Consider the following 22,319-nt stretch of genomic DNA (forward strand, 5'->3'; position numbering starts at 1 on the left):
GAATATTCTGGGGTTTTTCCCCCTCCAATTTATCGTCTGTAGGGAAAGGACCGGGAAGATTAGTCCTGATGGCATTTGTCCCTCAGCCTTGAACAGACAGACCTTTTTTTTTTTCCTCTTAGATTGTAGAAAAATAGGAAAGGGGGGAAAATAGCTGCAACTGAAGGTAGTTGTGCTGGGCATTGTGCAACAGAGTTTAAGAGGAAGATTAGCTGGAACTAAAATGGTCTGGTGGTTGTAGTTAATGAATAAGAACTGCCTTAAGCTCTTATCCACTTTGCCAATAACCAGTTTACTAATGTACACCAGCCTCTGCTTGTCTGCTGATAGAGAAAAAATCCTGCTGCCTGCATTCATAGGCATGTATCTGGGAGTTTATGTCCGGGGTGCAGAGAGGGTCCCAGGTATCCATTGCGATTCCAACACTGTCACTTGAACGTATGGCCTGTATGTTGGAGATGGGGTTGGGGATTGTTTAATTACAGAGAATAGTGCATACAGTATTTGGGTTTGGATTTTCTCCCGTTGTAATCTAAATTTCTTTAGGATTACAGAATCAAACTTTTCTCACTACCTGAAGTGTGCTTTTGACTTTTGTAGCCATGTTTCATCCATCAAGGCACAGTGATTTTGTCCTTCCTGTTTTTTGGATTTAGCCAGACTTTTTCAGTAGGCACTAGTATTGATAGCTCTGTAGTCCTTTGGCCTCTGGTCTGATATTTGAAACTTTTTATTATGAACTTACCTTTCTGTGGGATGTGGTCACACTGAGTGGGGACATGAATTCCTTTCCACCTAATGGGATTGACAGAGCTGCCCTAGTACCTTGAATCTGAAATTAAGCAACTAAATTAGCAGAGAAAGCTTATCAGGAAAGGGAGAGTGTTGTTAGGAGAGTGGAATGTATTTGCAAGTTTCCCATAAGTGAATATTCTTCAAGATAAAAATATAACAGTTCAGATTATGTGTATTCGAATTTTACATAAATGCTAACTAGCTTACCTTGTGCAATAACATTTTGTGCCCTCAGTATTACACAATAATTTACCTATGAATTTTGGCTTCAGGCAGAAATGCCAAACAAACTCAAGAGTTTGGCATTAGAAACATTATAAACATGAAAATCTACTTTCTTCATTTTAATGTTAAAGTAAAAGCATTACACCCACTTTATGAAACTTGATTTCCCATAGTGAATGATTCATTTCATCTCGTGTGTTACATGTAAAACAGAAGACTGTCTGTCAAACTAACATGTAGCAGTTTGGCCAGGTGTGTCATTGCTTTGTTTTGCTTCCTTGGCCTTCCTGCTGGTCATGGATGACCACCCTGGCCACATTCCTCAAAGGTTATTCTAACCTGAGAACAGTTAAGTATTTTCTTCACTTAGTTGACCTTTTCCTCTACACTTTGCCTGAGAAGAAACTGCCAGTTAACGAGTTTCATGCTTTGCAAAGTGCTTTTGATTGGGAGGGATTGGCACAGAGTGCTTTCCCAAATTATTTAAAACAGAGTGCTCCTTCCTCTGTTTTTGAGACTAAAACGCTACTGTCATTCCCAGTTCTTTTCTCTGCTGTCCAGCCCATCTGGATTCATCTCTCAGCCAGATGTTCTTCATTCCCCTCAGTAAAGTCTTTCTGTTCATGGCCTTGATAGGGGGAACAAAAAAGGAATAAGAGTTGAGATCTGAATGGATTTCAGTCCTTTTCTTTCACTTCTGTCTCTACTTTTCAATTCTGTGCTGTTGAAAAGTTCTGTAGGGAAGGCATTGTGTTTCATCTTCCATAAACTATATCATAAAACTAGAACAACATAATAGAGAGTGAGTGATTCAGAGCATGAGCTTTCAAGTCAGAACTTGGTTTGAATCTTTACTCAGAGGATTGCTAGCTAGCTGTATGATCTTGGGCAGATAATTTACCACCTCTGAGCCCCTCAGTCTCTTATGTGTAAACTGGGGGTAAAAAATAGTACCTACTTCATAGGATTGTTGTGAAGGTTAAATGAAATAATGTAAAGTGCTTAGCTCAGTGCCTGGCATACAGTTGGCATCTACTCAAGTTAGCTGTTATTAGCTCAGTTCATGTATCAAACTAGGGATGACTTTCCATTTGTTGAGCAAGTGATCTTATGGCAAGGGAAGGGTAGATGTTCTTCAGACGTATTCTGATAAAAACTGGAGAATGTCACTGTCACTGTGTTAGAAAGATGATCCTTGTCATTTTCTCATCAAGCAGCTAATGACTCTCCAACTTTAGATTTGGAGAATGTTCTTTATCTTGTGTTTTCCTTAATATGGGGGTTCTTAAGTCCTTTGAGGTTTGTGTTTAACTTGGACATCTGTAATCACATACAGATGGCTCCATAGAATTTACTGGAGCATTCTTCTTCCTGGGCCAGGCTCTAGATAACTGGTCAGTTCAGAAAACATGTAAAAGTTTTCACCTGCCTTTCTAGATTTTAAATTAGAGACCAACTCTGTGTTGATTGAATCTTTAGCCAGATGCTTCAGAAAGACAAATATTTACATAAATGTCTCTCACTATTCTAGCAAGATATACTAAGCCTTTACCTTACACTGAAGTACATGTGATTAAATATACATATTATTTTCTTCATATGCAAATAAAGCATTTAATTTTCAAGTTGAAATTGATCCTCCTAAACTCTGGTGATTTCGAATTTTATTTTTTCACTTCCATGCCACCATGTTGCCATCCCATCTTTGATAGCGTTTATAGAACTTTGACTTTTTTTCAGTGACGAAAAGCGTTTTTTGTAATTAGCTACACTTTCATTCCTGGTCCCCTTGTGATCAACAGTTTATGCCACTTTTGTGATAACTGGGGAGTCATAATCTGGGGCCACAGAATAAAGAGGATTGATCGTACCATCCAGAGTGTATCTGCCATGACTCTCTGGGGGCCTAGATCGCACCTACTAGGGCAGTCTCCTGGCCCAGCTGGACCTGCTGTGCATTTTATTGTATCAGAAAAGTTTATTGAGATTTGTATAAATGACTCAAATAGAACGGCATCTTTTCCCTTATACCAATTGTGACTTTGACTCCTGGTTTTTCTTTTATAATCAGAAATTTTCCAGGTAGCTTTGAGTTAACCAAGGGCCCTTGTCCTCCACCCCAATCCTCCCCTTGTGAAAGCACTACATACATTTTATTTTATTTTATTTATTTATTTATTTTTTTGCTGTACACGGGCCTGTCACTGCTGTGGCCTCTCCCGTTGCGGAGCACAGGCTCCGGACGCGCAGGCCCAGCGGCCATGGCCCACGGGCCCAGCCGCTCCGCGGCATGTGGGATCCTCCCGGACCGGGGCACGAACCCGTGTCCCCTATATCTGCAGGCGGACTCTCAACCACTGTGCCACCAGGGAAGCCCTACATACATTTTAAAGAAGACACTTAAGAAATATGCTTTAAAGCATAAGCCACAAATGTATCTAAGAATAATATTCCAGAAGTCTAAAAACCAGGAAGTTGGTGTGTTTGTCAAAGAGAAACTACTTTTGTCTTACAAAAAGAATGACTGAAATAAGCTCTCAACAAATATACTTCTTTAGTAGATGTAGAGACCCCTTTGCGTACTGGAAACCAAAGTGCCCATAGCTGTAACTTGCCTGCTGATAGGTAACTATTTAGCCTTTATTTTTAAAATATTTTCGTTTAGTAAAACAGACAGTTGCTGTGTTGGCAGCAGTGTGAATGTCATTTCCTGTCTGTGGTGTACCCCACTCATCCTGTCGCTCAGACATTTTGTTTTAGGTTGTTCCTGTAATGTGAGTGAAACAGAGTGACCCACAGCAGGGTGACATGTGCATACCACAAATGTAACAAGAGACAAGACTTGTGCAACAGACCACAAGAGTGCAATGCTTTATTTAAAGATGAAAACAAAACAAAACAAAGTCAGCCAGCACGCAGAATTGTAAAGTGGCCGCTGTGGAGTCTTGTGTTTGTTTTTAGAAGACATATTCCAGTCTATTTGGCAAGTTACCTTAAAGGTATATCAGCTTCATGCCACATGATTAAACGATAAAATTGAATCAAGGACTGACAACTGTTATAGAGATGATTTAATTTCATTTAATCGATTAATTTATCATCACACATTTGTATTTTACCGCCCAGTAATCTGCCACATATATTGAATTCTGTAATCATTACTTTTTACCTGTGAGATTACAGAATTTCTATTTTCTTGTCCTAAATTACAATTCCTGTTTCAGGGATGGGTCAGATAAAAGAGTATGGGGGGAAAAAAACCCTGGGATGAATTCATTTACCCATCAAATATCTGTCAAGCACTTAATATGTGCTTGGCACTATTTCCAGTGTTGAAGATACAACAGTGCTGAGCAAAATAAAGTCTTATTCTTCATGGAGCTTATATTCTATCATAGGGAGATGACCACAATCAAGTACACAAGTGAATAAATATAATTTTAGCTTATGATAAATATCCTGAAGGAAACAAAACAGGACAACAGGATAGAGTATGATTGGGATGGGGTGAGAGGTGATGATATTGGAGCTGTGACTTAAATAGTGACAGGCCAGGAGAAAAGTGTCCCAAGTAGAAAACAAAGAGCACAGAGGCCCTCAGAAGGGGCCTGAAATATAGAAGAAACAGAAAGAAGGCTAGTGCAACCAGGTCATAGTGAACAAAAGGGGAGATGGTATAAGACCAGAGAAATAACTTCTTATCAGCTGTTAACAGGGCCCTGAGGTCCCAGCTAAGGACTTCAGGTTTAATTTATACATAAAAAGGGAAGCTGTTGGTGGGTTTTAAGCAGGAAAGTGACATTATATGATATTTATCTGTATATTTTAAAGCACTCTGGTTGCTGTTTGGTAAGTGGATAGTAGTGATACAGAAATAGTTGCAGACAGACCAGTTTAGAGGATTTTTGCTGATATAATGTCTGGGGTTAGTTTCACTTCAGGGATAGGGCAAAAGGGGTAAAGATATAGAAAAAGCAGAATTGCCCATGAATTGAAGCTGAAATGTATGAGAATGTGGGGGGCTCATGTATTATTACCTCTACTTTGTATATGTCTGAAATTTTCTGTAATAAAAGAAAACGTTTTAACGGTAGTCTAAGTGAAAAACAGTGGTACCCTGGACCATTGTCAGAGTAGTAATGGAGCTACATGGGCAGATTCAAGATGTATCTGAAAGTAAATCTCATAGGTCTTGTTGATGGATTAGATATATATTATTGGAAATAGAGAAACCAAGGACGACTGTTATATGTTTGTACCAAACAACTTGGATGGATGAAGCTAGGGATCAGGTTTGCAGGGGACTCAAGAGAATAGTTTTGGCAGTGTAAATTTGAAATGCCAATTAGTTTTCCAAGTGGAAATGTTGAGTAGGGAGCACAGTGTAATTTACAATACATTAGCTAACACTGAATGGTGTACTCGCAAGCAATCTTGGAATCCTTCATTATGTGTTTCTAAACTTTGCCATTAATGACTTAGAAGTTCTATCCTTTTCAGATTCTGTAGATAACATTGAAAGGCTAAGTCTGTCGATATGAAATAATTTAGATACAATTTCTGTTTTCTGTGGATATCCACTAGTAATTGTATTTTGAATAGCCTCTCTGCTGAGCAGTAGTTCCCCACTTCTGTTGAGCTATCATTCACATAAAGGATGTTAACATGGAGGGCAAACTCCATGGGTTGACCAGACTTCCTGTGCACTACTCCTTTTCAATCATATGGAAATGCAAGTTTGTGAAAGTAAAATTTTGAGTAACACTTTAGTGTGATGTGTGTATATTTTAAATATAAGTCTTTTATGCAAACTTTGGATCTATTATTAGTAGCTAAGCATTGTATCGTATTTCACGTCTGATTAGAATGCTGTTGAAACACCATTATTGACAACCATAGATCTATTAGTTATTGATAACCATAGATCTGTTAGCTCTGTTAGTTGTTAAAGTAATATTTATTAAGGGCACCACTCTAAGAAGCTTCTTATTCTTATTGATTCCTCACAACAACCTCAATTTATTTATTAATCCCTGTTTTATAGGTAAAGAAACTTAGGCCCCCTAAAATTCACTCAAGTAGGAAGTAGTAGAGCTAGGATTCAAACCCAGGCAGTCTGGTTCCAGAGCCTTTACCCTATATTTCCAAAGCCTTCACTCTTAACTGCTACCGTGTAATGTATATAGAATATTGTAAGTTTTGTTTCAGAAAAATTATAGTAGACAAGACTGTGTGAGTAACCAGAGTCTCTCTTTTTTTTTTAATTTAAGTATAGTCGATTTACAATGTTGTGTTAGTTTCTGTTGTACAGGAAAGTGATTCAGTTATACATGTGTGTGTGTGTGTGTGTGTGTGTGTGTGTGTATACACACACACATACGTATTCATTTTCATATTATTTTCCATCATGCTTTATTACAGGATATTGAATATAGTTCCCTGTGCTATACAGTAGGAAGGACCTTGTTGTTTATCAGAGGCTCTTTTGATTTTATTTTTACTTCATCCCATGAGGTTGGAACTTTAGAAAAGGGAAGAGAAAACAATCCCAAAGTCGGTCTTCATCTTACTGTTTGATTTTCTTCCTTAAATTACTTGTTTATTTATTTATTTTTACTTTTTCCTTATAGCATCAGCGAGAGCTTTCTAACGGTCAAAGGTGCTGCCCTTTTTCTGCCACGGGGAAATGGCTCATCCACACCAAGAATCAGCCACAGACGCAATAAGCATGCAGGTAAAGCTCCACATATGCCACTCCTTTTCTTGGTTTCTTTACCTTTTGTTCTAAAAGACTGAGTACCTCATCGCCATTTCTTCAACAGTTCTGTAATGGTGAAAGAAAACATTGTACTATGCTGTAATCACTTTTCTTTCGCTCTCATGGACCATATTTCTGGCACTTAGCAGAATACCTTATACACGAAGTAGATGTTCAACAATAAATTTTTGTTGGAAAAATAATCAGGCACAAAAATACACTAATGAAGTCTTATGTGACATCTCAATTAAGGTTTTGGTAATCAGCTAAAAGATGTTCAGATGTTTCTTCAGACTCTATGCAAAATCGATTAACCAAAGATGACTTTTTTTTTCTGTCTGCTCTCTAGTGATGTTATGAGGAGACTAATATGGCATGTTACTAATATAAATAAATTCAGTAGCACTATTGTGTTAACAAGAGTTACGATATCACATATTAAAATACCAGTTCTTAAATACCAGAGTCTACTTCTTGATTGTGTTCACGCTAAAAAGACTGGAAATTTAATTCAGAGGACTTTTATAGAAATAAGGAATCATCAAATAAATGTTCACTTAGGGATAAGTGTAATACTCTGATTTTGAAATAACCCACTAATATTCTGCACCCAGTACCAATATGAGGCTTGTTTCCCCACACATCCAAGCAATTCTCAGACACCAGCTGGGTGTCCTGCAATTCACCTCAATTCTGACACTATCTACCTGGAGATAGTGTCAGATTCCACAGGTTAAGGGCTCAGTTGTATAAGGCTGCCCCCCTTACCCCCAACTTCAGGTGCCAGTCACAAGTCCGGGTTGTCTGTAGATTGGAAGTTCCAATGACCCCCTCCTTGGGTTTGTTTAATTTGTTAGAGCAGCTCACAGAACTCAGAGAAACATTTTACTTATTGGATTACTGGCTTATTATAAAAGGATATAACTCAGGATCAGCCAGATGGAAGAGATGCGTAGGGCAAGGTATGTGGGAAGGGGCACGGAGCTTCTGTGCCCTCTCTGAGTGTATGCCCTCCCCAAATCTCCATGTGTTCACCAATCTGGAAGCACTCTGAACCCTGCCCTTTTGGGTTTTTGTGGAGGGTTCATTACACTGGTATGATTAATTCAATTGTTGGCTATTGGTGATCCATTGAACTTCCAGCCCCTCTCCCCTGCCCAGATAAGGAAGTTCCAACCCTCTAATCACACGGTTGGTTCCCCTGGCAACCAGCCCCCATCCCTAGGTGCTTTCATAGAGTCAAGTCATTAATAGAACAAAAGACACCTTCTTTGCTCCACATCACTTAAGAAATTCCAATGACCACTGTATAGCAATTATACTCCAATAAAGATGTTAAAAAAAAAAAAAAGAAATTCCAATGATGTTAACAGCTCTGTGCCAGGAACTGGACAAAGACCAAATATATATATATTTTATTATAAATCACTGTATCACACCCACTAACAGTAGTGTACGCATTTAATATTTCCATATGTTAGACTTCTCTAAAGTCAGGTGCATTGTGGTGATGAGGTTAAGAAAGAATTGAAGAAAGTTGGTCTAGAGAAAGAGGTCTCCAGGTATAGGATATCCACAGTTCAAATGAAGATAATCAGCCTTATGCCTCTCTTCTAACAGCAAGCCTAACTTGTGTCATTTTGGGGGGAAAAAAAAGTCAGTTGTCCTGAGGACACCAATTAGAGAAATCCCAATCAGTGCTATACAAAGAGTGTTTGCTTATTGTCCAAAATGTGCCATTTTGATGACGTGTGATGTCCAGGAGTGGAAGCAATTGGAATTACTAAGAAGAGAAGAAAGAAGACTGTAAACCTTGAGTGTGTAGGTCAGAGGTGAAAGCCAGAAGTACTGTGTCCCATGGAGCCAGTAGTGAGTTTAACTCCAGTGCAGGTAATCTTAGCTATTTTAGTGGCTGCCCTACTTCTTGTTTGGACCTTCATCTAGTTCCAAATGTAGCAGCTCAGAATTATAATCCATCTCATTGGACAGTATTATCCTCCTACCAAAACTCTCCAGCCATGGAAAAATTTTAAAAGGGGCAGGTGAAAAAACTCTTTGGAAAATTAGCTTTGTACTACATTTTCTAAAAACCTTCCTCTTCAACGCCAACCACCAGAATCAAGGGGGGAACTCCTCCCCAACGCCACAAAAACTTGAATGCACAGAGGAAGTAGACCCAGCTGAGCTTTGGGTTTCTGTTTGGTGTGGGTATTTATCACAGTAAAAAGAAGACAAAATATTGGTTTAAATCCAGTGTGTCTGACTAAGATGTTAGGCAAATTGCTCTGTGGCATGTAATAGTAAGTGGGGTCAGTGGCTTTTCAGCTGCCACCCAGGTTTCTACTTGACCTTGTTCACTTAGCTTTCTCCATACCAAAAAGAAAAGCAGATTTAACACAAGATGAATGGACTTTACTTGTGATCCAGACCAGAACAGATGAGGCAGTGTGAGTATAAATGCAGCTCACAGAGCCAGACCTTCACATAAGCTGGAGCTCCCTTGGCTGAGCCGGCAGTAACTGAAAGATGATGGCAGAATTGCAAGCAGATCAAGGGCTTACTCTGTCTAATTGTACTTTCTTATGCATATTTCTTGAACGAGTTAGAATTTTATCTGGGCTTCATTAAAAATATCCAAGTACTTTTTTGTAATCAAAAAGTGATATTATAAGTGAATGTCTGCTAACAGTTTAAAGAGAAACAACCAAAAGTCTTTAAAATCAAACTGAAGTCTAAAACTTGGCTACCCGCAGTGAAGTATATGAAAACAAAATGTAGGAAAAGGATCTTAATGGTACGGGTATATTGCCTCTATTAGTCTCTGTGAAGGACAGTTTCCCAAGAGGAAATACCTCATGGCAGTACTTTTCACCACTAGCGAACCTGAACTTCCACACACCCAGCTCGCGTAGGAAGCCCTACTGTAGGGGTAGGGCTCCCTGACTTTTGTCGGACCTTCTAAGAAGGTCCAGCTAGATATTTGGGCCACTAGTGCTTGGAGTGGAGTCTTAGGGCTGCTGTTTGCCCAGAAATGTTTCTCCTCTAGAAGTTCTCCATCCTGAAAATTCTTTCTTTAGGTTATTTGTCCTGAGAGAACAAAAGGAAACTTAATTTTTTAAAAGCCTGAGCTGCTTACCTCAATTGTAACTGTAGTCATTCTTCATTGTTTATACCTAACACTTTGTCTCCCCACGCTGATTCTTTTATTTTTAACAGAAAGGGGAGAATTCCCTGGTGGTCCAGTGGCTAGGACTCCGCACTTTCACTGCCAGGGGCCCTGGGTCAGTCCCTGGTGGAAGAACTAAGATCCCACAAGCCACAAGGGACAAACATACTTGTTTGCCAACGTACTTTTTTTTCTCTTCCTGTCTCTCTCTACTTCTTGCACATATCAGCATTTCATCTCATCATTAACAGCTGTGAAGTTACGTGGATGAAAATTATGTATGTAGATTCCAAGACCAATGTGAGAACAGGTTACGGTGGCATCCATGATTATGCAGCCACATTAATCACTTTAGACTCTTGAAAAAGGGTTGGTCAGGAATGAAGTTTTTTTGTTCTCTGATGGTTATCGTTTATGATAGCACATTATCTAATTATCTCCTACTAGCCAAAGCTTCCGATTTTCTAGTACAGAACAGGGAAATTGAGGAAATCTATAATAGTTTAATACAAAGAAATTTCAACTTAGTTTTATAGGATGTATAAAAGCAAGTGAGGATTGAAATAATGATTGGCTATTATTTATTTATTTATTTATTTTAGTTTTGGCTGCGTTGGGTCCGTGTTGCTGCGCATGGGCTTTCTCTAGTTGGCAGCGAGCAGGTGCTACTCTTCGTTGCGGTTCAAGGGCTTCTCATTGCAGTGGCTTCTCTTGTTGTGGAGCACGGGCTCTATGTGTCCAGGCTTCAGTAGTTGTGGCACATGGGCTTAGTTGCTCTGTGGCATGTGGGATCTTCCCAGACCAGGGCTCGACCCTGTGTCCCCTGCATTGGCAGGCAGATTCTTTTTTTTTTTTTTTTTTTTTTTTATTTTCGGCTGTGTAGGGTCTTCATTTCTGTGCGAGGGCTTTCTCTAGTTGTGGCAAGCGGGGACCACTCTTCATCGCAGTGCGCAGGCCTCTCACTGTCGGGGCCTCTCTTGTTGCAGAGCACAGGCTCCAGACGCGCAGTCTCAGTAGTTGTGGCTCACGGGCCCAGTTGCTCCACGGCATGTGGGATCTTCCCAGACCAGGGCTCGAACCCGTGTCCCCTGCATTAGCAGGCAGATTCTCAACCACTGCGCCACCAGGGAAGCCCGGCAGGCAGATTATTAACCACTGCGCCACCAGGGAAGTCCCTGATTGGCCATTTTAAAGCACCTAATAATATGTTCACTAGAATATATATCCCTTGAGATCTGCTGGATTTAATATCAGCTACTGATGTGGAAATCATTTTTAACTGTTGACATTATTCTAGGGGGGAATCTAAAATTCTTCTTAGATTAAGTGCACCTGAATATCACAATTACAGAGATAGGAATGGCAAAATGGTTAGCTTTTTAAAAGTTAGAGATCATTCTAACACTGTATACCATACATCCCAATTTCAAGATTCCCTTGATTCCACCTTCAGTGGGCCTGAAAGCACAGCCAGTGCTTTCTCTGCCCAACACATTTCACCATCGCTCTCATCAACATCAATCATGGTACAAAACTGACTGGTTTCAAGTGCAGCTTCCATAGGACAAACACGAAGCAAATTTTAATGTAGTGTAGACTTAAAAGTGAATGTATAGAGATCCAGTCTACCATTCATATGAAGACACTCACTCAATTTCTGTGTCTAATTAGAGTCCCTCAGTGAACCAGAACTTTCTTTTACACAAGTTATTAGGGTAGAAGGAATCCTCTCTGTTAACATTACAATGGAGAATAATTATCCTTTGTTTTGTAAATTTCACCAGGTGACCTCCAACAGCATCTCCAAGCAATGTTCATATTACTCCGCCCAGAAGACAACATCAGGCTGGTAAGTTAGAGGTATTATTATAACTTTCTTCCTCAAAAGACTGTCTAAGATAGCAAACATTAAACAGTCATTTTTATGTCCCAGCATAAAAACTGTGTGGAATAGAAAAGAAGAATGACATGTCCCCATCATCAAAGAGCTTAGAATGTAACTGGGGATATGAGTTAATCTGAAATGATGTGAAATAATTTGGTTCAAGACTTGATGAGCACCAGTTTGTAAGTTATTGACCATAACACCAATTAAAATTCAGAAAAAAGAAACTGGGCCACTTAACCTAGTTGAGGAAGGTTTTATATAGACAGTAGAGCTTAAGCTGGGTCTTGAAAGATGATGAGATTGGCAGAAGGAAAGAAGACAGTCATTCTAGATGAGGGCATGACTGAAGCAAAAGCACACATAAGAGGGACAGGGAGAGAGTTAAGTGGCCAAAGGTTTATGCTGGTCTCAGAGTCAGGAGACCTGGGCTTAGTGACAACCATATGATGTTGGACAAATCACTTGGTGTGTCTGTGCCTGCTTCCTTATCTCTTTTCTACCTCTCACAGTTGAGAGAATCAAACGGACCCTAAAGCATATCAGAGTATAAAATGCTGCCTACGTATGGGGACTGTTGTTAATACAGGGAAGTTAAAATACCAAAAGACAAGGCAGGCAAATAGGGACTTAATGCTCCAAACTAGAGGTCTCAATCTGGCAGTCCACAGGCCAGAGATATGTTTTGTTTGGACCACACAGTGGTTTTTGTTGCTGTTGTTGTCGTTGTTTTAAATCTGAGCCAGAATTTTAAAGCTGGATGATTTCACATAGAAATCCAGACTTGGGGCTTTTCTTGAAAAATCAAGAATTCTGACAACACTGGGACCTTATTCTTACATGGCAAAACTTGGCTAGACTTGGTAGGGGAAGGGCATCAGTATGGCCTGGGTTCTTAATTTACTGTAATTTGTACATATTCTGTTGTCTCCTGCACACTAAAGTCAAGTGTCACCATTTGTCATCATTCCTTCACTGTTGCCTTGTAGTAAAACATCTAATAAAAGTAGGAAAGTAAAAATGGGATGAGTATGATTCTTTGTGGAAAGTGAAAAGTATTTCTACCCATTTAATCTTCACGTGGACTACTTCACTCATTTACATTCCCTATCTGACCCCCTAATATTTAATACCTTTAGTACCTCTACCTTTTCAGTAATCTGTAGTGAAGCATTACAGGTTTTTGAGCCAAGAAGTTACATGGGACAGCTACAGTATTTTTTTTTTTAAACATCTGTATTGGAGTATAATTGCTTTACAGTGGTGTGTTAGTTTCTGCTGTGTGATGAAGTGAATCAGCTATATATATACATATATCCCCATATCTCCTCCCTCTTGTGTCTCCCTATCCTCCTCCCACCCTCCCTATCCCACCCCTCTAGGTGGTCACAAAGCCCTGAGCTGATCTCCCTGTGCTATGTTGCCGCTTTCCACTAGCTATCTGTTTTACATTTGGTAGTGTATATATGTCCATTGCCACTCTCTCACTTCGTCCCAGCTTACCCTTCCCCCTCCCCGTGTCCTCAAGTCCATTCTCTACGTCTGCGTCTTTATTCCTGTCCTGCCCCTAGGTTCTTCAGAACCTTTTTTTTTTTTTTTTTTTTTAGATTCCATATATATGTGTTAGCATATGGTATTTGTTTTTCTCTTTCTGACTTACTTCACTCTGTATGACAGACTCTAGGTCCATCCACCTCACTACAAATAACTCAGTTTCGTTTCTTTTTATGGCTCATATTCCATTGTACATATGTGCCACATTTTCTTTAGCCATTCATCTGTCAGTGGACACTTAGGTTGCTTTCGTGTCCTGGCTATTGTAAATAGAGCTGCAATGAACATTGTGGTATATGACTCTCTTTGAATTATGATTTTCTCAGGGTATTTGCCCAGTAGTGGGATTGCTGGGTCATATGGTAGTTCTATTTTTAGTTTTTTAAGGAACCTCCATACAGTTCTCCGTAGTGGCTGTATCAGTTTACATTCCCACCAACAGTGCCAGAGGGTTCCCTTTTCTCCACACCCTCTCTAGCATTTATTGTTTGTAGATTTTTTGATGATGGCCATCCTGACTGGTGTGAGGTGATACCTCATTGTAGTTTTGATTTGCATTTCTCTAATGATCAGTGATGTTGAGCATCCTTTCATGTGTTTGTTGGCAATCTGTATATGTTCTTTGGAGAAATGTCTATTTAGGTCTTCTGCCCATTTTTGGATTGGGTGGTTTGTTTTTTTGATATTGAGCTACGTGAGCTGCTTGTATATTTTGGATTAATCCTTTGTCAGTTGCTTCGTTTGCAAATATTTTCTCCCATTCTGAGGGTTGTCTTTTCGTCTTGTTGATGGTTTCCTTTGCTGTGCAAAAGCTTTTAAGTTTCATTAGGTCCCATTTGTTTAATTTTGTTTTTCTTTCCATTTCTCTAGGAGGCAGGTCAAAAAGGATCTTGCTGTGATTTATGTCACAGCGTGTTCTGCCTGTGTTTTCCTCTAAGAGCTTTATAGTGTCTGGCCTTACGTTTAGGTCTGTAATCCATTTTGAGTTTATTTTTGTGTACAGTGTTAGGGAGTGTTCTAATTTCATTCTTTTACATGTAGCTGTCCAGTTTTCCCAGCACCACTTATTGAAGAGGCTGTCTTTTCTCCATTGTATACTCTTGCCTCCTTTATCAAAGATAAGGTGACCATATGTGCGTGGGTTATCTCTGGGCTTTCTACCCAGTTCCACTGATCTATATTTCTGTGTTTGTGCCAGTACCGTACTGTCATGATTACTGTAGCTTTGTAGTATAGTCTGAAGTCAGGGAGCCTGATTCCTCCAGCTCCATTTTTCTTTCTCAAGATTGCTTTGGCTATTCAGGGTCTTTTGTGTTTCCATACAAATTGTAAAATTTTTTGTTCTAGTTCTGTGAAAAATGCCAGTGGTAATTTGATAGGGATTTCATTGAATCTGTAGATTGCTTTGGGTAGTGTAGTCATTTTCACAATATTGATTCTTCCAATCCAAAAACATGGTATATCTCTCCATCTGTTAGTATCATCTTTAATTTCTTTCATCAGTGTCTTATAGTTTTCTGCATACACGTCTTTTGTCTCTTTAGGTAGGTTTATTCCTAGGTATTTTATTCTTTTTGTTGCAGTGGTAAATGGGAGTGTTTCCTTAATTTCTCTTTCAGATTTTTTATCTTTAGTGAATAGGAATGCAAGAGATTTCTGTGCATTAATTTTGTATCCTGCTACTTTACCAAATTCACTGATTAGCTCTAGTAGTTTTCTGGTAGCATCTTTAGGATTCTGTATGTGTAGTATCATGTCATCTGCAAACAGTGACAGTTTTACTTCTTCTTTTCCAGTTTGGATTCCTTTTATGTCTTTTTCTTCTCTGATTGCTGTGGCTAAAACTTCCAAAACTATGTTGCATAATAGTGGTGCGAGTGGACAACCTTGTCTTGTTCCTGATCTTAGTGGAAATGGTTTCAGTTTTTCACCACTGAGAACAATGTTGGCTGTGGGTTTGTCATATGTGGCCTTTATTATGTTGAGGTAAGCTCCCTCTATGCCTACTTTCTGGAGAGTTTTTATCATAAATGGGTGTTGAATTTTGTCAAAAGCTTTTTCTGCATCTATTGAGATGATCATATGGTTTTTCTCCTTCAATTTGTTAATATGGTGTATCACATTGATCAATTTGCCTACATTGAAGAATCCTTGCATTCCTGGGATAAACCCCACTTGATCATGGTGTATGATCCTTTTAATATGCAATTGGATTCTGTTTGCTAGTATTTTGTTGAGGATTTTTGCGTCTATGTTCATCAGTGATGTTGGCTTGTAGTTTTCTTTCTTTGTGACATCTTTGTCTGGTTTTGGTATTAGGGTGATGGTTGCCTTGTAGAATGAGTTTAGGAGTGTTCCTCCCTCTGCTATATTTTGGAAGAGTTTGAGAAGGATAGGTGTTAACTCTTCTCTAAATGTTTGGTAGAATTCGCCTGTGAAGCCATCTGGTCCTGGGCTTTTGTTTGTTAGAAGTTTTTTATCACAGTCTCAAGTTCAGTGCTTATGGTTGGTTTGTTTATATTTTCTGTTTCTTCCTGGTTCAGTCTTGGAAGGTTGTGCTTTTCTAAGAATTTGTCCATTTCTTCCAGGTTGTCCATTTTATTGGCATATAGTTGCTTGTAGTAATCTCTCATTATCCTTTGTATTTCTGCAGTGTCATTTGTTACTTCTCCTTTTTCATTTCTAATTCTATTGATTTGAGTCTTCTCCCTTTTTTTCTTGATGAATCTGGCTAATGGTTTATCCATTTTGTTTATCTTCTCAAAGAACCAGGTTTTAATTTTATTGATCTTGCCTATCGTTTCCTTCATTTCCTTTTCATTTATTTCTGATCTGATCTTTATGATTTCTTTCCTTCTGCTAACTTTGGGGGTTTTTTGTTCTTCTATCTCTAATTGCTTTAGGCGTAAGGTTAGGTTCTTTATTTGAGATGTTTCATGTTTCTTGAGGTAGGATTGTATTGCTATAAACTTCCCTCTTAGAACTGTTTTTGCTGCATCCCATAGGTTTTGGGTCGTGTGTTTTCATTGTCATTTGTTTCTAGGTATTTTTTGATTTCCTCTTTTATTTCTTCAGTGATCTCTTGGTTACTTAGTAGTGTATTGTTTAGCCTCCATGTGTTTGTATTTTTTACAGATTTTTTCCTGTAATTGATATCTAGTCTCATAGTGTTGTGGTTGGAAAAGATACTTGATACGATTTCAATTTTCTTAAATTTACCAGGGCTTGATTTTTACTCAAGATATGATCTATCCTGGAGAATGTTCCATGAGCACTTGACAGCTACAGTATTTAAGAAATATTCCTCAAAAGCTAATACAGAGTAGAGGGGAGGAGGCAGCCAACTTAAATCAGGAAGCCTGCTGGGTAGTTATTGCAATAATCCAGGTGCGTGGTGACGAGCCCTTCTGGGCTAAGGTGATAACTTGGAAATTGAACTTAATGTATCTGTGGAAATCCAAATAGCTGATCTCTGCTTTGTGTCTGGGAAGAGAGATAATGAGTAGAATACATGAATGATTGGAAAGTTGATGATCAGCCCTCTGAACTCTATGGTAATTACACTGATCATTCTGTGTTTAGATTCTGTCATTTTTTCTCCTGAATGCTGCCTCTATAGCCTTCTTGACATGGCCACTAATTTTTGTTGAGAAACTCACTTTGAAATTTAAAGGAATTGAAATAAGAAATCCCTCCAAAATTATTTTATATCCTAATCCTAATGTAGCATTATACTTACATAAATCTTGTCTATATTTCTTGATATACTTCTATCTTAAACACTTCTTTTTAAGTGAAAAAAGTGGGGTCCAATTCTTACAGCATTAGTATTTTAAAGCAGTGATGCTCAGACTTTAGAGTACATCAGAATCACCTCCAGAGCTTTGTTAAACTGACATTTGCTGGACTCCACCTGAAGAGTTTGATTTGGGGAGCGGGAGGCAATGATAATTTACATTTTTAACAAGTTTTCAGGTCATGCTGATGGTGCTGGTCCAGGAGTCACACTTTGAGAACAACCCCTCTAAAACCCATAATAATGGTCACTTGCATATATTAGAAATAGAGATAGAAATTTGTGGCTAGTTTCCAAAAATTATTTGCTTTGGTAGAGCTAAAGCTGAGGTCTGTTACTCACTTTATCTCTTTCTCATTAATAAAATTCCAGAATTTGGGTTGCACCTCTGAATGTTAAAGTAATTTCAACCACAAGAGACTTGGGAAAGCATAAGGGAGCAGTTACTAAGGCAGAATTGGCAATTAAATTTTTTCCTTCCTGCTGAAGTATGCAGCTTCAGCTGCTTTACATTTATAAAATATAAATTCAAAAAATGTAACTGACGCCTTTAAATTAATTCAGAGCTCAAGTGACAAGCCATTTTACAGCAGTTGTTTTGAATTGTTACAAACACATAGTCATTATGTTTCAGATTATTGAGTGAGTCATCTTCAAGAAAATGAGTGAATACATTGTGTGACTTTGGACAAATTAGCACTTTTCTAACTGAAAGGAGCATTTGTAGACTCAAAGCAAAGCCTTTTGTTTTGAGTTAAATTTGAAATGCTGAAACTCTCATTCTGGGGATTGTGCATAAGGTTAAAAGTTTGATAGTTAACTGAAATTCCTGCTTTTATTTTTTTTAATAACCCAACAACAAATAAAGGCACTAAATCCCACATTTTGCTTTAGCATTGAAAATAGGACTAAACTAATTTTTCCTCCAGGGAAGCTCTGCATTGTAAATACAATCTTAAGCGTTAGCTTTAGTACTTGGGAAGACCATAGCTGATAATATGAAGGCAGTGGTTTTACAGTGCTCTTGCACATTATCAAAGACCCATTTAATTAAAAAAAAAAATAGACTGGGAAATTAAGAGCTTTGCTAACATTTAAAATAACTTAAGCTAGTGTTTTTAACTAGCAGTGAGGTGCTGACAAGGTACTAGGAGTTGTTTTTGAGTAATTTGCAGGAGAATTTAAGAAAATGAGTTTTTTGGTTTTGTTTTGTTTTTTTTTCAAAAAGAAAAAGGGGTTAATTTTTTTATTTTTAATCAGACAGTACAGAGAGGCATAAAGACAAAGTAAAAATCACTTTGTATCCTATACTCCAAGAAAACCATTCTTACTGTTTGGATGAGTATCCTTCTAGTCTTAAGTGTACGTGTAAGAGTATGTGTCTGATTCTCTGCGATCTGCTCTTACTGAACTGAGTCAGTGATGAAAATAGCCAAATCTGAGCATCAGAAAACCTTGCAGTCTACCTAATGCATGATCTCTGTAGTACTGAGAAGCAAAAGTATAAAGTAATTTAAAACATAAGTAAGGGCTTATGTACTTATAAGGTAACAGTGGATCACTGAAGACTTGTCAGTGGTTGAATGAAGTTGGGGGCAGGGGCAGTGTGTGTATGAAAGGCTAATCAGTTCTGAGCCATGATGAAAAGATTTTACTACTGACCTTTATAACTATTAAGGTTTCTGTACTTGATCTGAGCTCAGAAATGAAAGAAGAAAAAAAGTATGTGTCATGTCAGAGAGTGCCTTTTTTATCTTTTTTTTTTTTTAAACAAACAGGTGAAAATCTAAATGTTGTTTTATAACCTGCTTTTGTCAGACTTTCCTGTGGGTATCTTTCCATGTCAGTAAATAAATCTGTTTTTAATGCCTGCACAGATATAAGTCATTGGGTTTGCAGGGGCTTTTTGTTTTTTGTTTTTGGCTGCACCCCACGGCATGATGGATCTTAGTTCCCCGACCTGCACCCTCTGCATTGGAAGGGCAGAGTCTTAACCACTGGACCTCCAGGGAAGTCCTCCCATAGGGTCTTTTTTTAAAGAATTTCATAGAGATTTTTTAAAATAATAAAATCCAGAGACTCCCTCAAGCTCTGTTTCTTTTGAAGACAGTGTTCTTTAGTTCATTAGTGTCACATCTGAAGTCTATTTTAATTTTAGGTATTAACTTTGTTCTTTTGGCTAGAATTTAATATTTGCATACTTTTGAAACCTTTCTTTCTTGATGGATTGCGTGAGCTGCCTTCTGACGTTGGGACTTTATAATGTGGCTTCCCTCAGGATAAACATTGCATGTAGGGGCATGATGTAAGATTCTTGTTGGAAATAGATTAAAGACAAAGGTGCAATGTAAACTTAAGGAGCATTTCCTGATGCTGGATGATGCTGAGCAGAGAAGTTGTTGTATCGGTTTGTGAACTGCTTATAATCAGATTAAGCATTTAAACAAGGGAAGTTTTTAACATTCTTTGATAAGATGAGCTTTGAAAATGAGATGACTTCTCAGACCTAAGATTGCTGGATCCAGTTCTCCTGAAACTTGTACTATTCCAAATTTAGCAATAAATGGACTTTCTTGGAATAATTTTCTCAGTTGCTATTGCTGCCACGTTTTAAAATCCAAAACGTTGGGACTTCCCTGGTGGCGCAGTGGTTAAGAATCTACCTGACAATTCAGGCAACACGGGTTTGAGCCCTGGTCTGGGAAGATCCCACATGCCATGGAGCAGCTAAGCCCGTGTGCCACAACTACTGAGCCTGCACTCTAGAGCCCAAGAGCCACAACTACTGAGCCCGTTCTCCACAACAAGAGAAGCCACCACAATGAGGAGCCCGTGCACCACAACGAAGAGTAGCCCCCACCCTCCACAACTAGGGAAAGCAAGGAAGACCCAACCATAGATAGATAGATAGATAGATAGATAGATAGATAGATAGATAGATAGATTGATAGGTAAGAAAAATATCTTTTTAAGTCCAAAATGTTGAGGAGATATGGAGATATATGTTTATGTATAGCTGATTCACTTTGTTATAAAGCAGAAACTAACACACCATTGTAAAGCAATTATACTCCAATAAAGACGTTAAAAAAAACAAAATGTTATTTTATTTGGGCGATTAGAGTAAACTTCAGTAGTATCCTTTTCAATGAGAACTTTAATCAGATGCATCTGAATTGTTGCCTTATTTGTCATCTATTCCATGTGAGTTCTGGAAACTGAGGAAACATTGGAATTCCTGCCAATTCTAATATTAAAATGGCAAACTGCCATTTTAAATTATATTTCTCTGATTGACTTAATGAATCAAATTAGATTATTAGATTTTGTTAATCTCCCCAACACAGGAGTGAAATAGACCTCAAACCAGGGTGGGTATTAGTATTTTCTCTATGCTGTGGCTCTTAAATTTTTATTTATTTCCTTAATCTAGAATCTTGAAGCTTAAAGGGAATTTCGAAGCCTCAGGTCTGTCCCCTGGCATTGCAAAAAAAAATTTTTTATAAAAAAATTTGATTTTGGGCTTCCCTGGTGGCACAGTGATTAATAATCCTCCTCCCGATGCAGGGGACACAGGTTCGAGTCCTGGTCTGGGAAGATCCCACATGCTGTGGAGCAACTAAGCCCATGCGCCACAACTACTGAGCCTGTGCTCTAGAGCCTGTGAGGCACAACTACTGAGCCCACATGCCACAACTACTGAAGCCCACGTGCCTAGAGTCCATGCTCCACAATAAGAAAAACCACTGCAATAAGAAGCCCATGCACAGCAACAAAGAGTAGCCCCCGCTCACTGCAACTAGAGAAAGCCCGTACGCAGCAACGGAGACCCAACGCAGCCAAAAATAAATTAATTAATGAAAAAAAAATTTTTGATCTTGCCCTTCTCATTAGGATGTAGGTGTTAAGTTAATGTCATGGCTTCTCACCCACTGATTAAAGCTCCACTTCCATTTAGTAAAGGTTTAGTAATAATTGTAGGTGCTATCTAGAGGTCCATGATCAAATCCCAAGACCTCTAAGTGCTATTCTTCCATCTAAGAAGCTTAAAATGGAATGAATCCGTGATGTGCCAGTTTCTCAAGCCTAAATCAGTGTGAGATGACTGGGGCCTTTCCCATTAGGTTTAGGATCTTCTGTTCTGATTAGATTAAGCAAGGGAGGGCCAAACATTTGAAATGCTCTTTATATTTTAAATAGACACATAGATAAACAGATACACACCTCACTTTTAAAAGAGAAACAACTAATGTTTTATTTGAATATCACAAAGAAACTTGCTACCCACCTGCTAACTTGGCCTGATAACTTGCATAATAGGTAATATTTATGGAGGTCTTTTGTTTGTTTTTGTTTTTACCTTTATCAGCTTCAGCTTAGCCAATCAGTCCCCACTAGTTGGTGTAGAAGTTATAGATAAATGATCAGAAGCATAGTTTAGTTGTTTCCATGTCATTTGCATGTGAGCCTTTCCAGAAATTCTCAGAGCTTTGACAGGATAAAAGACCTGTAACATACATATTCAGGAAACTGAACAGTTAGATCAGAGCTTGCCAAAGCAAGCCCAGGTTTAGATATGTAATAATATCTGAGATCTTGTTTATAAGAAATTCTAGTTTACCTGCACCAGGTTTTTGGTTAGTTTAATATTTTGTGGAATGTTTCTAGAATCATAGAGTCTGTGCTGCCTTTCAGTCCTCCTCATGTGCATTTACTGCTACTCATAGCTCTATGTGTATAATGCTCACTTGGTCCCAGCCAAATAGGGCTAGACCTTCGTCAGTTTAACTAATAGTTCCTCTTAGCTTCTCACAAGTGAATTTGGTTTGAAATGTTCTATTATTTCATGGAACATAAAAGTCAGCAGTACAGCTCTCTACCTGGTACATGGAGTTAGTATGGTGGGAATTACATTCTTGTTGTATCAGCTCTTTATTAGAGACAAGCTTAATGTAGTTACTTCAGGTGATTGTGCTTACAAGTAGCTTTTCCTAGGAGTATCAGAATAGAGGTGAAAAGATAGCCAGGAGAGACTGACTCACCTCTGCCTTTTTAAGTGGGTCATGTGATGTCTATTTTTTTTCTTTGCCTGGCCACTTTTGGAATAGTGACAGAATGAAGGAGGAGACTCCAAGAAGAG

The 22,319-nt window shown here is 38.5% G+C and overlaps 1 protein-coding gene and 2 non-coding genes across 5 annotated transcripts in view; all 3 read left to right on the forward strand.

Moving 5' to 3' along the window:
* SSH2 (slingshot protein phosphatase 2) overlaps positions 1 to 22,319 on the forward strand; it is a 245,432-nt gene that overhangs the window by 170,338 nt on the left and 52,775 nt on the right. For all 3 annotated transcript variants that reach the window (XM_033847851.2, XM_033847852.2, XM_019926975.3), the window contains 2 exons: positions 6,651 to 6,754; positions 11,729 to 11,793. In XM_033847851.2, coding sequence (XP_033703742.1) covers positions 6,651 to 6,754; positions 11,729 to 11,793 — 169 coding nt within the window. The remainder of the gene's footprint in view (positions 1 to 6,650; positions 6,755 to 11,728; positions 11,794 to 22,319) is intronic.
* On the forward strand, positions 18,594 to 18,673 carry LOC117309867 (small nucleolar RNA U2-19). The gene has a single exon (XR_004524156.1). It is a non-coding gene; the product is annotated as a small nucleolar RNA U2-19 (small nucleolar RNA).
* On the forward strand, positions 18,812 to 18,881 carry LOC117309864 (small nucleolar RNA U2-30). The gene has a single exon (XR_004524153.1). It is a non-coding gene; the product is annotated as a small nucleolar RNA U2-30 (small nucleolar RNA).

Source organism: Tursiops truncatus, chromosome 20 (assembly GCF_011762595.2).
Source record: "Tursiops truncatus isolate mTurTru1 chromosome 20, mTurTru1.mat.Y, whole genome shotgun sequence".
In the NCBI taxonomy this organism is placed as follows: domain Eukaryota; kingdom Metazoa; phylum Chordata; class Mammalia; order Artiodactyla; family Delphinidae; genus Tursiops; species Tursiops truncatus.